General features: G+C 44.3%; 1 protein-coding gene across 2 annotated transcripts in view; it reads right to left on the bottom strand.

Annotated features, from left to right (window-relative positions):
* The window catches only part of LOC126365810 (alpha-tocopherol transfer protein-like), a 126,806-nt gene that overhangs the window by 34,668 nt on the left and 75,552 nt on the right, over positions 1-16,586 (bottom strand). Inside the window, exons 1-3 of one of the 2 annotated variants that reach the window (XM_050008398.1) lie at positions 14,596-14,746; positions 7,613-7,772; positions 6,322-6,478 (exon numbers count right to left, since the gene is read on the bottom strand). In XM_050008398.1, coding sequence (XP_049864355.1) covers positions 6,322-6,478; positions 7,613-7,751 — 296 coding nt within the window. In that variant the 5' untranslated portion in view covers positions 7,752-7,772; positions 14,596-14,746. Of the gene's footprint in view, positions 1-6,321; positions 6,479-7,612; positions 7,773-14,595; positions 14,747-16,586 lie in introns of those variants that run through there. The other variant, XM_050008399.1, reaches the window with a different exon arrangement.

Genomic DNA, 16,586 nt, shown 5'->3' with positions numbered 1-16,586 from the left:
GAATGGTAGAACGATGGGTTCGGCCAGTGTAGGAGATCGCTCCCCACACCATGATGCTGGGTGTTGGCCCTGTGTGCCTCAGTCGTATGCAGTCCTGATTGTGGCGCTCACCTACACGGCGCCAAACACGCATACGACCATCATTGGCACCAAGGCAGAAGCGACTTTCATCGCTGAAGACGACACGTCTCCATTCGTCCCTCCATTCACGCCTCTAGCGACACCACTGGAGGCGGGCTGCACGATGTTGGGGCGTGAGCGGAAGACGGCCTAACGGTGTGCGGGACCGTAGCCCAGGTTCATGGAGACGGTTGCCAATGGTCCTCGCCGATACCCCAGGAGCAACAGTGTCCCTAATTTGCTGGGAAGTGGCGGTGTGGTCCCCTACGGCACTGGGTAGGATCCTACGGTCTTGGCGTGCATCCGTGCGTCGCTGCGGTCCGGTCCCATGTCAACGGGCACGTGCACCTTCCGCCGGCCACTGGCGACAACATCGATGTACTGTGGAGACCTCACGCCCCACGTGTTGAGCAATTCGGCGGTACGTCCACCCGGCCTCCCGCATGCCCACTATACGCCCTCGCTCAAAGTCCGTCAACTGCACATACGGTTCACGTCCACGCTGTCGCGGCATGCTACCAGTGTTAAAGACTGCGATGGAGCTCCGTATGCCACGGCAAACTGGCTGACACTGACGGCGGCGGTGCACAAATACTGCGCAGCTAGCGCCATTCGACGGCCAACACCGCGGTTCCTGGTGTGTCCGCTGTGCCGTGCGTGTGATCATTGCTTGTACAGCCCTCTCGCAGTGTCCGGAGCAAGTATGGTGGGTCTGACACACCGGTGTCAATGTGTTCTTTTTTCCATTTCCAGGTGTGTATTTCAAACACGTCCTCGCGCTGCAAGAAATGGATTCATTACGTTTATAACAACTGAGTAAGAAAGTTTTAGATCTAAATCGTTATAGATCAATGGCATCCCTGCGTGATGGCGCTCCACTATGAGGTTTTAAATCTCGGCGGTGGAAGACATTAAAGTTCCACCTTTATTGCTTGGCAGGTAAGACGAGGAAAGGTGATGCCATAAAATTCCTGATGACCAGACACTGTATCAATGTCCTGGATTAAATTGAAAATCTGTTTCTAGGGTGTAAAAAAATGAGGGCACATTACACTGTTGACGATGATCCACCTGTCGCATGGAGACGTTATCTTAATGGCCGCCTTGGTGATATTCGAGAGAAGCAGAGTGTGTGGCGACGACAGGTAGCGCCCTATCCCTTTTCTCATCTGCATTCGACACTGACATGGAGCCACACTACACACAAATCCATTATAACCACTAACACTTAGAGTTGTGTTATACATAATTTACTGTTCAGTAATTTTGGTACATAACATAAATGTCGCACTAAGTGGTAAGATTACCGGCGGTATTGGTAGCAATTGAAGGGAAAGAAACAAATGTGTGGGAGAGAAATTGGAAGTCGACGACTTCTCTTCGTTGTTCGTTTGTTTGTTTGTTTACCTGTTTTGCACATCATGAGTACAGCACATTGTTCAGTGTTAGTCCATTGTGTATTTTATATCCTTACAAAATACAAATTGCATTCTGTAAGTAATAAAAATTTCTTGATCGCGTTATTTTTGCGCTTTCATGTCAGCAAAGCAATTACTTTTGATGCAAGTGTAATTTTCATGCACAAACATAAAAATGTCCTTATGATTATTGTTATTTTGTACTTGATAGAACGTTCTTCATCATGATCAGAAACAAGCGTTTCCTGTTATTATTGATGCATGCGAAAGTTGTTTATGAATAACAGTAACATGTTTTATACACACTCGGCGAAGTACTGATACTATTTTTGACTTATTATTGTTTTCCGTTGTTTTTTTAATTTTCTCTTTTTTTAAGCGACAGTTTTTTCTAGCACTATATGACTTTTTTTCCTGCAATATCCCTCTGTCTAAAGTTACAAATCAAATGTTCTCGAATAAAATTTGAATGAAATACTGACAATTTCAGTTTTAGTATATTTTCTGTTTACGCGACCCTTCATGTATCCTTAGTTTCAGGACGTTTCACCCCTTCCGGCTTCGAGGAGAATCTACGAGAGTTGTTAAAGAAGTAAGTTCCGATCGGTAGCGGAATGGAAACCACAGTGAAAATCTGTAGCGTTTTATCTGTGAAAAAGTATCACCCCAGCTTTATATTGAGAATGACTGTATTGTCTCACACAACTAGTTTCGGCAGTAAGTTATCGCCGTCCACAGGCTCAACTACTGCCATAAGGATTTTAGATTTCCTTGGCCCATTTATTGTGGAGTCCTTGTTACTATCACACGTGGGCTAGATCTACTTAAAAGTCTCTACTCTACTGGTCCAACAGAGACTCCTAAGCAGAGCTACCCCACGTGAACTACTAACACAGACTCCACAAAAAAATGTGCCAATGAAACGTAAAACTCTTTTGGCAGTGGTGAGGCCTGAGGACGGCGGTAATGTGCTGCGGAAACTAATTGTCTGAGACAATACAGTCATTCTTAACCTACAGCTGTTGTGGTACTTTTTCTCAAATGTATCATAAGCTGAAAAATGGTTCAAATGGTTCTGAACACTATGGGTCTTAACTTCTGAGCTCATCAGTACCCTATAACTTAGAACTACTTAAACCTAACTAACCTAAGGACATCACACACACCCATGCCCGAGGCAAGATTCGAACCTGCGACCTTAGCGGTCATCAGCTGAGGATACTCGTCCGTGCGAGAGGATGGACAAGCATAAACCGTAGTGTTTTATTTGCCACACTTAGCTACACTTTCCAGCTACTTCTTTACTTAGTCGCCGCTCCGACTTTGCACTACCTTAGTCATAGAACACAGCCGCTTGTGCTTCCAACCAATTCTCTACACTGGTCTACAGCTCACGTTCCGTGCCAGAATGTTTTGTTTTCAGAGCCAGCGGTTGACGCGAGCAGAGATGAAAATCGGAGGGAGCCCCGTCTGGGCTACGTGATGGGTGATCAAACACTTCCCATCGAAAACGCTGCAGGAGCTGCTTTATTGCCCCTGCAGTGTGCGCCAGATAATTAATGTTGTGAAGAAGGAAATGCATGACAATTACATCACACGGGGTTACATAAAAACAGGGAAAATCTCTCGGTAGGCACCCACAGATAGTGGGAACAACTACTTTCTAGGTATCTTTACGTTCTCACAGAGCGCTGAGAACTGAAAAGTGCAACGTGGTGCGATTGGTGGACGTACTAGATACGTTGCCCAACACATCTGTGCAAAGCTCCATCGGGTTTTCACTGTGGCTTGCTTCTCGCGACCTGTCGGAACTTGCTTCCTGGATATCCCGCGTACTAAGACACTGATTTCATACGCAAATAAAGCAGTCGAAATGAGGTAACGCCCGACATGTATGCAAGACACCTGACATGCAGGTAAAGTGGTTACGATCCTAACTGATCACAGTTGCTGGGAAAGCTACCGTAGTCTACGGTTACTTATCAAAGTCTACTTTTGCCTGTTGCAATTTTACAACTCCACGCACACTCAGTAGGTACACTTGGGATTTAACACTCACACATCACAAGGAAGGGGCTTATTGTAAGCGGAAGAAGAAACCGTTGTACCTAACGCCTCAGATACCGCAAATGTTTGGTAGCTGCCATATCTGGCGACTCCACACAGCAGACAGTGGCCATTTCTCAACTGGTCTGAGACAGAACCTCCTCCGCAACGTCATGTCACGTGGCGTGATGCCATGGTCTGTGCAGAGATAAAGCTGCCTGCAAGGTCACAACAAGCTAGTGTCGTATTCAGTCTACACGCGTACAAAAAAACACACCGGCAACCCTCTTTTTGAGGACCTGCGCTGAGAGTTTGGGTTACGGTTGCTATTTGAGCCTGGGAAAATTTTTCGTGGCGGTATGCCAGATTCAGGCCACAATGACAGTCTTACAGCGTTATACAGTGCATTCCTTGCGTAACTGTAGCCTCCCAGTAGTTTGTGTTGTCGCCTAACTCTGTACTGAAATTGTAACCAGCACTGTTCAAATAAATGGAACAGAAGATCTATTCCAACAAAACCCTTCCGGGTTAGCCAGACCCTACCCCTCTTTATCTGTACAATTTCCAAATGGTTCAAATGGCTCTGAGCACTATGGGACTTAAATTCTGAGGTCATCAGTCCCCTAGAACTTAGAAATACTTAAACCTAACTAACCTAAGGACATCGCACACATCCATGCCCGAGGCAGAATTCGAACCTGCGACCGTAGCTGTCGTGCGCTTCCAGACTGAGGCGCCTAGAACCGCTCGGCCTCGCCGGTGTTCAGTCCTCCGTTGGTGGTAGGAATTCCTGCTGTTAGTAATCACTAAACCCTCCTCTGGCAATGGTTGGCTGAATATGCCTGTGCGAAAGTTGGAAGAAGGCAAGGGAAACCACCTCCAGAAGAACGATGTGTAGTAGAGATCTGCTATTTCGGGTTTACGGCTTTAGTTTACCTGTACATTAACTTTCTTCATGGATGAAACTTTTGGAAACTAACAAACACCATGTGATCAAAAGTATCCGCACACCCCCAAAAACATTCGTTTTTCATATTAGATGCATTGTGCTGCCACCTACTGCCAGGTAATCCGTATCAGCGAGCTCAGTAGTCATTAGACATCGTGAGAGAGCAGAATGGGGCGCTCCGCGACACTCACGGATTTCGAAATTGGTCAGGTGTTTGGGTGTCACTTGTGTCATACGTCTGTATGGGAGATTTCCACGCTGCTAAACATCCATAGGTTACCTATGTGATAGTGAAGTGGAAACGTGAACGGACACGTACTGCACAAAAGCGTACAGGCCGATTTCGTCTCTCGACTGACAGAGACTGCCGACAGTTGAAGGGCGTCGTAATGTGTAATAAGCAGACATCTATCCAGAAGATAGCACAGGAATTACGAACTGCATTAGGATCCACTGCATATACTATGGTAGTTATGCAGGAGGTGATAAAACTTGGATTCTATGGTCGAGGGGCTCCTCATATGCCATACATCAAGCCGGTAAATGCCAAACGACGCCTCGCTTGGTGTAAGGAGCGTAAACATTGGACTATTGAACAGTGGAGTGACGAATCACGGTACACAATGTGGCGATCCGATGGGAGGGTGTGGGTATAGCGAATGACCGGTAAACGTCATCTGCTACGGTATGTAGCGCCAACAGTAAAATTCCGAGGCGGTGGTGTTATGGTGTGGTAGTGATTTTCATGGAAGGGCTTGCACCCCTTGTTGTTCTGCGTGGCACTATCACAGCACAGGTCTACAATGACGTTTTAAGCACCTGCTTGCTTTCCACTGTTGAGGAGCAATTCGGGGATGGTTAATGCCTCTTTCAACACGATCGAACATATGTTCAAAAAGCAAGTTCTGTGGCAGAGTGGTTACACGACAGTAATCCCTGTAATGGACTGGCCTGCACAGATTCCTGACCGGAATCATATACAATACCTTTGGGATGTAATGGAACGCCAACCTCGTGCCACGCCTCACCAACCGGCATCGATACCTGTCTTCAGTCCAGCGCTCAGTGAACAACGGGCTACCATTCCTCTAGAACCTTCCAGCACCTGATTGAACGTATGCCTGCGAGAGGCTGTCATCAAGGTTAAGGGTGGACCAATAACATACTGAATCCCAGAATAACCGATGGTGGGTGCCACGAACTTGCAAGTCATCACATAGTGTATATATATAAGTCTACTGCAAAAGAAGATGCAAACAACATTGTGTTCAGGTCAATCGCAGCTGTGAAGATACTTCTTGTGGAATGTCAACCGCAAACAGCAGTATGCGGTTTTTATTCGACAAGATGCAAAAGAAGTAGTAGATACTGCCCCAAATCTCTTTTAACAGCAATGAGGACCTATTAATTACTTACGTCTTTGCTAACGAAGGTTTTTTTCTCCTTGGGCTACAAGATCATGGTCTATTATAGCCAAAACGAAAAGATGCTCCAGTAACTGCCACAGTATTCCTAGCTCTACTAAGCTGCGATAGGAAATGAAAATAACAAGAAAAGTAAACGGCTCTCCCATACTTCATACAAAAACAAGAACTTTTAATGCCTCTGCTCGGTATCAAGCTACAATAACACACGAGGATAGTGGATGCAAAATAATCCATTCCTCGTTGCCTCGGTGAGAACTAAACATCTAGATAAGATGACTCAGTGCACATCGCTCTACCACGACAAAACACATCAGAACTGTAGTGAAAATGGTCGACATCGTATCAGAATTACAATACTTACATGAATTTCTTACACACTCCTATGATTTCTCTGGGATTCCTGTTCATGAGCAGCTCTGGGTACCTGTTCTTGAGGGAGAAGTAGGCGTCTACGGAGGTCTTGACACGCTCCAAACTACACTTACAGTTGATGTACATGCGTTCGAGCCGAGCGTCATCTGCGAAAAAAATATTTATAGGAAACATGCAATACAGTTCATATAGTGTGAACTAGAGTGATTATAGAATGAAGTATTAAGTCCAATCTATACTGAGTTTAGATTTTTGAATTTCTTGTACATATGCAGTTTTAAAGGGAATAACATTACATGCGGAGAGTAAAACAACTGGAAAGCGTGTCATGGAAAGGAAGATGTAAGAAGTCTAGGAAATAAAGACGAGTTTAATATATATATGTTGCCTGTTAGTTTTGTTTATTTTGTAGAAAATCTCTATGTTGATTCAAACATTCAGTACAGTATGTAACTTTTCATACCGATGGACCCCACCACGAAACGAACATAGGATTTTTCATCTGATTCTAAGGACTAGACGAAAGGCACTATCTGAAATCTAGGCAGAGGGTACAATCACGTCACCACGAATCTTAGGGCACAGATTACTGGAAGCTGAGTTGAGACCTCAAGTTGTCATGAATCGTTTACAACTGACACCACAGCACAGACAACAGAGACTCGTGTGTTGTAGGGACAGAGTCAACGGGGACATCTAGCGGCATTCCGCAGCGTTCGAAGACGAGTTCTGTTTCTGTTTCTGGTTGTGAAACAGACGCCAACGCGTGCATCTACGACTTCTGAAATATTACAAGAAGCAGCGATTCACGGGGTCCATCAGCTCCATGACGTGGGGCTCTAGGTAACAGAGCTAATTTCGTAATTACTGAAGGGAGCACTCGCCACTATGTGGCAAGAATGGTAACCCCTGTTGTCATAATCTTCATGAACAGGTGCATTCGAGCAGGATAATGGAACTTATCAGTCTACAGTTCGCAAATGCTTTGAGGAAACTGCAGAGCGTTGACTGGACTGCCCAGTCTTCTGAGTTATCACCAATAGGGAATGTCTGGGATGCCACGGAAAGACACATAGTTCCATTTTTTTCTCCAGCCAGCCACCATCATGAACTGATACAGCACGTGTTTCAACTGTGCCAATAAATTCGCCAAGATGACATTCTGAGGCCGTTTGCTTCCCAATCACAAGGTATACAAGAGTGTGTTCGTGCCTGTGGGGTCGCACCTGGTACTGATGTTGATGGCGATGTGTGTAGAGAGATCAGGTTGGGATAGTTACCGATATTTTGTGGTAAGTGCGGCTGCATTTTCAGCCACTTCCGTATCACCATGATGGCCACTCTGATGTCGTTTTCGCTAGTCCCCAGCTGCTTCCGCACGTAGGCCACTTGCTCCGGAGTAGGGAGTCCGGTCTTCATTTTGCAGTTTCAGGGTCTGAGCTGTGCAGAAAACAAAATTTATTAATTAGTTTCTTTGACGGAAAGTTGCTCTTGCAGGGTGGATCAACGAGGTGTGAAATGGACAGGTTTGTCTGAGGACACGGCAAATGGTATCTACACGTTTTCCATGCTCATTTTCAACTTTACTCTAGGGAAACTGTGTTAGCTATTCGTGGAATATTGTTGGTGTTACTATGCTATCGAAGAGTGATGCGCTCAACTTCAGTTTCTTCACTGCCGTGATAGTGGATCACGTTACATCGATGTCAGGGCATGAAATTTATCTCAGATGTCCGACAAATGTGGGCGTTCCTTCTCTACCGAAAATATAGCGGACACGTGAAGTGACATCACCATATCGATCGGTCTGCACCACTGATGACAACATTCATCCACTCTATACACTTAAGATTGAGACAGTTGAGCTGTGTATGCAGACTAATACTGACTATCTGGAATCATGGTAGTCTCGACTGCAATTACGTTTCTGAGAAACGGGTATCAGAATATACGAAGCTAAATATCGAAATTTGTTGATAGTGTGGCAGTTTGTTCGTTACTATCCTAAAGCATGACGTGGTGGTACTTCCACTGTTGCTACGTACAAAGTGCGTGGAATGTATCTGTCAGTCGGTTTCTTGTATAACGCTCCGAAGATATATTGAACATACAGTAAAGGGTAATCCTCCATTGATTATTGCATTTTTATTTACATTCCATATCCTTTCAGTATCCTTTTTACTTAAATGTGTGAACTAACATGTAGTGAATAGCTTCGTATCTCTCGTATCTTGAACTGTAGTTCGAGGTGTTCATTATGCTGATACTATCTTTACATGCCGTGCGTCTGCTGGATATTTTTGTGGTACATGTTTTACATACGTATCAAAATACACCGTCTGCCAATAATTGTGAAGCATCTAGAAGTGTAATACTGAACTAAATGAAACCTCGCTGCCAAGGAGAGTATGTGGTGTTATTTCAGAGATTAAAAAACCAAGTCAAATTTACAAATAACTTGACAGTACGAGGTCACTTATCAATAAGAACTTGCACCTGTCTAGGCTAGAAGCATACTCGATTGGGCAAGCCGGCTCAGAACTGTTGTAAAACTGGTCTTTGATATCCTGGATACTGTTACTGGGATGGATGTGACGTCCGGGTTGGTCCAGCGCACGTTCTATCGGGAACAGCAGCTGCTAATCTCCGATCACTGCTGTGGGATGACACAGTATATTGCAGGAAGTCCATCATTGGTTCTCGGGGCACAGGCTGTGTGTGGACAGGTTGTATGTGTGGTGGTCAGATGTGGTCGACCGTAACCTTTGCATCTGCCCTGATGTCCTCATACAGTCCAGCACTGGGCAACTGTCACATCCGGATGCCCCACGTATCTTGATACCGCACAATTAGACCAGCCGGTGAAATGGAGACCCACAACGGGGCCCTTTCAAACTATGTCAGGTACTGATAACGTTGTCTCATATGAGTGCGTGGCTTTCCGTGTCCTCCACAGTGATCACTGAACATCTGTCTCGGTTTGCGTCTCTTATATTACCTACCCATCCTAGCAAAAACACTGGCCACGAACAGCATTATTGCACTCTGATTATTCTGTTACAGGAATTTGCAACTCCAATCATTTACAAACTTGCCGGTGGCGTATACGTCCACACAGATACATTGACGTTGGACCTTTTTTTCTGGGTGCTTACTTTTTTTGTCATGCGATGTACTTTGCAAAGGTTATTCAAAAAGTTTTGCACAGTCGTCTCTACTTTTTTTTAGTTTTTGCAGGAGAAGAATGAAATTTTTTTGTGAACGTACTTCGAACATTTAGCTATCAGTTGGTATACGAAAGTATTTTCTTTCATTTACTGCTGAGCCATAATGGACCATGATGTCAGGCTGCGACAACGGTCGGTGATGGAATTCCTCTTCGGCGATGACTCTGCCACATCGATTCACAGGAAATTGCTCCCTGCATATGGGAGGATAGAGTGGACCGCAGCAGTTTTCCAGCGATGGTTGCAGAGGTTTGAAAAAGGTGGTTTTTCTCTACTGGACAATCCTCGATGTGATAGACCATCGACGGCAGGGAGTGATGTGAATAAGGAGAGCAGTGATCAAATCATCGGAAATGACAGATGTGTGACGACACGGCAGCTGGCTGAAATGACACGTTTGTCATTGGGTAGTGTGGTAACACTGGTATACTCACTAGGGTACAGAAAATTCTGTGCATGTTGGGTGCCTAGATTATTGACAAGAGGAAAAATGTGTGCTTGGGCCTCATGAAGACCTTTGCTGAAGAGTGGAAACAGTGTTTTGACGGCGTCATTACACAGGATGAAACATGATTGTTTTTGTCCGAGCCTGAGAGCAAAACTCAGTAGATGGAGTGGCGTCATCCGGGTTCACCCCGGTAGAAGAAACCAAGACTTCCACGAACAGCAGGCCAAAAGGTGATGGCCTCCTTCTTCTGAGATCAGTGTGGTGTCATCTTCATTGACTTTTTGGAACCTGGCTCCTCAATTAACGAGGACCGTTACTGTTTGTCACTGGACAAGCTGCGACATGCCACTAAGACCCACAGACCACATCTTCAGGGTCAGCTCATCACACAACACAATGACAATGCCAAACCCCATACAGCCCTTATGACGCAGGAGAAAATGGGTTGGAAAATTGTTTCTCATCTTTCCTACAGTTGGGACTTGAGATTTTTACCTCTTTGGTCCTCTGAAGGCCCACCTGCGAGGTAAAACATTTGCTAATGAGAAAGACCTTATTTCCTGTGTCAAGCGATGGTGTAAACGTCTATCCCAGAATTTCATCAAACTGTATTTACATCAAGGAAAGAACGTTGGGCCAGGTGCGACACAGCTGATGGAGGCTGCACTGAGTAGGCTCAATGTATAGTTAGATGTTCCAAATATGTTCAGAAAAATTTCATTCTCCTCCAGCAAAAAAAATAAAAAATAAAATAAAAAAAATAAAATAAAATAAAATAAAAAAAATTTAAAAAAATGATACGTCTGTGAAAAACGTTTTGAACGCCTTTTGTACATTTTCGATTTCAATCTTAATTTTAGTATTTAGATTGTCACAATGAATGTATTAAATAAAGAAATTTGCGATGTTGGTGTGGGCTTTATCATATAATTATACAAAGTGGGGTGACACAACAAGGCACAGGCCAATGAAGGGTTGGTTTCTTCGAAAGGCCCAACTCTCTTCCACTTCTGGCTGTTCTCTCTGTCTATCTGTCTGTCTGTGTCTATCTCTCTCTCTCTCTCTAATGACGTCTTCGGCGAAAGGCTGTCATATCCTACGTTCCCTTCCTTGTAGCACAGATCTCGGTTAGGTTTTCCTTCTACCGATGTAATACTGTACCTTCCAAACATATGTAGTCGTAATTTCTATGATTTGCATTTGTAGTCTCCATTTTTAATGTGTCGCGCTCAATTTTTTTACCTCACAATCTGCGTCAATAGAGTAGTTAGCTCTAATGACCTCATCAAGAATGTTTTGAGGTCTTACTAACGAGGACGTAACTTTCTCGGTTTCGTCTTGGTTAAGACAAACAACACCTCCCATACCGCTATGGGATCCTTTCCCGAATCGCTCCAGCTTAGCTGTTTGCCGTCGCATTTCGTTGGCGTCTCGCTTGGGGACTTGCTATTCGTTTCTCTACCTTATGCCGGCGTAGGTTTCCCGGATGCGGCTGTCACTCTCGTAATGGCTAGGGCCCAGATAACGACCTACTGTAGGTCCGCGCCGGCAACGCTGAGTGTCAAAGAAACTAACTCGTTTGTGGTTCTTTCTAAATTCTGGTTTGCAGCACACTTGAGAGCTTCAGACGGGTGTGCAAGCGACATTTCAATAAAACAAAGTTACATGTCGAAGGATCTTGTACCGTGAGCCACCACTTTATGGTTTATACTCGTATATGTGCTTGAAGCTCGCCTCTCACTCTTTCACAATGTCGCAGTATTCTGATATTACAAATTAATATACTGAATTCCCGCAGTATCTTTCAATGAGTGTTTTGGAAGTAGATTGACTCATTGAAATGCATAATGTTAGAGATTATTTTGTCATACTTTAGCTTACCATATTACTTTCACTAAATCGCACAAGTGTTACGCACGACGAAGAAGTCGGACGACCGTTTACCGCCACAAATGAAGAAACCATTGAACGTTGACATGAAATTATTCTCTTAGACAGACGATTAACTATTGACGAAGTAACACATCGTCTGCAAATTAGTCACGGTTCTCCCTACGAAATCATAAAAAATGGCTCTGAGCACTATGGGACTCAACTGCTGTGATCATCAGTCCCCTAGAACTTAGAACTACATAAACCAAACTAACCTAAGGACATCACACACATCCATGCCCGAGGCAGGATTCGAACCTGCGACCGTAGCAGTTGCACGGTTCCGGACTGCGCGCCTAGAACCGCGAGACCACCGCGGCCGGCTCGAAATCATCCACAACAGGCTGGCGTTTCATTAAGTTTGTGCAAGATGGGATCCAAAACAACTCCCACAGTTGCCTAAACAAACGCGCGTGGGCATCTGCAAAAAAATATTTGGATCGCTACGCTAACGGAGGGGACAACTTCTTAGATAGGATCATTACTAGTGACGAAACATGGCTCCAACATCACGAGCTGGAGAGCAAGCGGCAGAGTATGGAATGGAAACAGCCAAATTCGCAGTGAAAGATAAAGTTGAAGACCCAACCGTCGGCAGGAAAACTTATGCTTACGGTATTTTGGGACGCATAAGCTCCAGTACTGGAACATTATGGGGAGAGGGGCACAACAATAAACAGTGTTCTTTCCAGTGAGATAGTTATGCCACGCTAAATCCTACAAGTTGAAGCAAACGCCAAGGATTGCTGTCAAAAGGTGTCGTGTTGTTGCACGGTAATGCCCGTCCGCATACTGCTGCCCACACTGCTGAAACGCTCCGAAAACTGAAATTTGTACTACTGGACCATCCTCCTCACAGTTCAGGTCTTGCCGTTTCTGACTATCACTTGTTTGGTCCACTCAGATAGGCACTAAGGGGCCGTCGATTTGCCTCGGACGAAGCAGTGAAAGAAGCGGTTCATTCCTGGTTCGCAGCTCAACCGAGGACCTTCTTTTATGAGGGCATCAGGAAGCTTGTACGACGATGGACCAAGTGCGTTGAAACGCAAGGAGACTGTGTCGAAAAATGGTGGTCTTGTAATTTCCCTATTTAATTATAAAAAAATTTTAGAACTACTTCGCGAACAATATTTGATTTACCCTCGTACTTTTTCTAAAGTCTTTCATTAAACCACCTATAATCACAAATAATTTTTTTTTGCAGAGTTCCACTGCACTTAGTATGCCAAGTGCATAGAGTATGTTGGAGGCGCGTTTCTTTCGCCAAAGTGTGGGGACAGTCTCATGTAAACACGAGGCTAGAAACTTATGTCTCTATACTGTTCATTTTTGGTGCACAACCTACGACCAGCTTAGAGACAGAAGTGATGACACTGTCTGCAAGATCTGACCCTCATTTTTCAGGACAGTGCTCAAGCAGGTACAGTGCAAGCTGATACTGACTTCTTAGACTGAGGGGGAAGCTAAATACCACCTACTGTACTCCCCTCACTTAAGCCCTTGTAAGTGCAACTAGATTTCTAAACTGAAGGAAACACTTCACGGCATTCCCTTCAGAACTGCTGCAAATTCGTTGGGCGATAGACCGCGCCGCTAGAATTGTCCACACAACTGGCACGGCTAAGAGTATCCTACGACTTCCACCTCTCTGGCAGCGGGTTATACACAATGCTGGTGACTACTTTGAAGGTCAGTAAAACTTTGAAACACGTATCTATTTTGTACGAGCTGTAAATAAATAGTTGCCACTATTAAAGTTATGTCATAATTGGTTTCGGCCCATTGCTGCCCATCCTCAGATTCTTCAAGCGGAATTTCGTGACCAAAAGTTTGGTTGGGTTTGGGTTCTTTGGGGAAGAAGACCAGACATCGAGGTCATCGGTCTCATAGGATTAGGGAAGGACGGGGAAGGAAGTCGACCGTGACTTTTCAAACGAACCATCCTGGTATTTGCCTGGAGCGATTTAGGGAAATCACGGGAAACCTAAATCAGGATGGCCGGACGCGGGATTGAACCGTCGTCCTCCAGAATGCGAGTCCAGTGTCTAACCGCTGCACCACCTCCCTGGGTATTGACCAAACGTTTGATAGCACATGAGCAATTGTTGACCAAATGAACATAATCTGAAGATGGCCACTATCAGCGCCGAAAGAGGTGTCATAAGAAGTGAGTGGAAAAAAAACACCAAATTTTTATAACAACACAATCACTGAGCTCCTTTCATCGTCGTGCCTCAAGACACCAAAACTTTTCCTTCGATATTTTTTCGATTACGGTGTCCGTTACTATAACGCTCGTGAGTAAAGTATCGATAGTTTTCGGTCAATACCTTTAATACGTACTTTCTACTGTAATAATTATAAGTAAAGCATCGAGAATTTTCTTTTCATAACTTTGCGAGTTCAATATCTGCTGCATGCTACCCAAGAGTTTGGTATCGATATATTCTTTCACTATATTTACGGCCACACCGTATTTTAGTTTGCTACTCATGAATAAAGTATCGTTACTTCGCTTAATAAAGTCTCGCTACTTCTAAGGCACACTTGTGTGCAATCAACTTTTTTGTTAAATGTAGGTCATTACGAACTGTAATACCTACGAAACAAAGCAATGAAATTTTTATCGAGCTCTAGGAAGCAGAGCCAGACTTACTGTTTCAGTGTACAGACAACGGCCTGCTTAGGTAGTCGGAGAGGGCGCTGCAGGTGCTAACGCCTGCTTCGTGCTACCTGCTGCGTGCTGTTGGGGAGCGACCAGTGTGGGCTGCGCCGGCGCTGCTACTGGTGCCCTGTGCCCTGGACGCTGGGCTTAGGAAGGCGGCGCCGCAAGGTCAGTGCGGCGCGCCGCTTCCTGGTTGACTAACGACCTTTCCCTCCCTCCCTCCCGCGATATGGCTACTGCCGTCTGTGCTCACGCACGTACCAGGGGCAACGCTCGCCTGCTACTCGTTCGCTCCGTGCGTCAGTTGTAAGTGTGGAGAAGCGTTCAAAATCCAGCATTAGCATACTCTTTGACAATACTTGTCCTTGTTATTGCCTCCGTAGCTGTAGAATGGAAATGTCAGCTGTGAAATATTTACTACGGACAACTAGGTCTATTCTCTTAGAACCTGTTTTCTCCTTGTTATCGATTTCGTAGCAAATACGACTTTTTCTTCAGGTACTTTATCACTGCTGTCAACGTTAGCTATCACTGCAAAAATATCTTGTCCCCAGCTTACTCTAGTGAGATAACAATAGCACTAAAGGATGCTGGGTGACTTCATGTAGTTATACGTGCCGTGACACACCCGGAAGATGAAACAATAGTTGCTTTTAAGTAAATAACATTATTTATTATTATTATTATTCATTGTTGTAATTATTTTTTGATTGTTATGATTATTATTGTACTACTTTCATAATCTCTATTTTTTCTTTGACATTAGTACTGTATAACACGTTATATGTCCTTAATGTTCTGTAGAAACTGAAATTCGTTCAAACTGAGTATGCCTGGTTAGGTGGAAGTGAGGGCCTGAAGACCCTAATCTTGCCTGGTCAAATAAATGCATAAATAAATAAATAATTAAATCAATTAACACAACAAACGGTCTCTGATCTGTATAATTAAATGGTTCTGAGCACTATGAAACTTAACTTCTGAGGTCATCAGTCGGATCTGTATAATTTTTTTTTTATGGCTCTGAGCACTATGGGACTTAACATCTGAGGTCATCAGTCCCCTACAACTTAGAACTACTTAAACCTAACTAACCTAAGTATATCACACACATCCATGCCCGAGGCAGGATTCGAACCTGCGACTGTAGCGGTCGAACGGTTCCAGACTGAAGCTCCTAGAACCTCTCGGCCACTCCGGCCGGCGTACGGCTCCACACCGGAGCGGACAGGCACTCGGGCGAAAGTCATTCAAAACCGGCGCCAGGTGCCGCTCTGTATAATTAAAAACTTGTTGAGTCATCCAGTTCCTTCTCTAATCAGTTTGTGCCAGAGCAACGAGGAACTTTGTTTTGTTGATGTATATACGAGTGGTCTCCATTTTAACTCCATTGAATGTGTCCAATGTGTTTAAAATCGTTCTGGTTGAAGAGCGGGATTATTGTGTCGCTGAATGTTCATCCGGGACGCGCAGTGGAAGTCTTTGGTATTTACATGAAAATGTAGTTATTTTTAGGGGTAGTCTTACTTGAGTTGAAGGCATTTTCTCAATGTTTCTCATACCAGCACTAACGTACCCAAAATGGTGCCAAGTGGGACCTACTGACGCTATAGCAATAGAAATGATTTGCTCTCCTGTTTTCCGTAAGCCCTTACTAGAAAGGTAAAAGATACCGGATCAGTTTTCTTACAGACAATAATTCTGATGAAACAGTGAGTTTTATTTTTCTTAAATCTTGCTCTGTTCCCATGTATAACGTACTACAGCAGTTTGGTCCGGAAGTTTTTAACAACATGCATAAAAACTGTTTTATGATTTACAGGGTCATCTTAAACTATAAACAATTTTCATTGCCGAAAGAAATGATCTTAAAATTTTTGCAAGATCGGATCAATTTCCCCCTATTCTGCCACATACTCCCATATATGAATTCGTTTCTGTCATGTAACGGTGGAGCCATTGTGTATCTCATCCCATGTAGC

Source organism: Schistocerca gregaria, chromosome 4 (genome assembly GCF_023897955.1).
Source record: "Schistocerca gregaria isolate iqSchGreg1 chromosome 4, iqSchGreg1.2, whole genome shotgun sequence".
Taxonomy (NCBI): domain Eukaryota; kingdom Metazoa; phylum Arthropoda; class Insecta; order Orthoptera; family Acrididae; genus Schistocerca; species Schistocerca gregaria.
The sequence above is the reverse complement of the archived record's forward strand: the minus strand, read 5'-3'. Positions and strand labels throughout refer to the sequence as shown.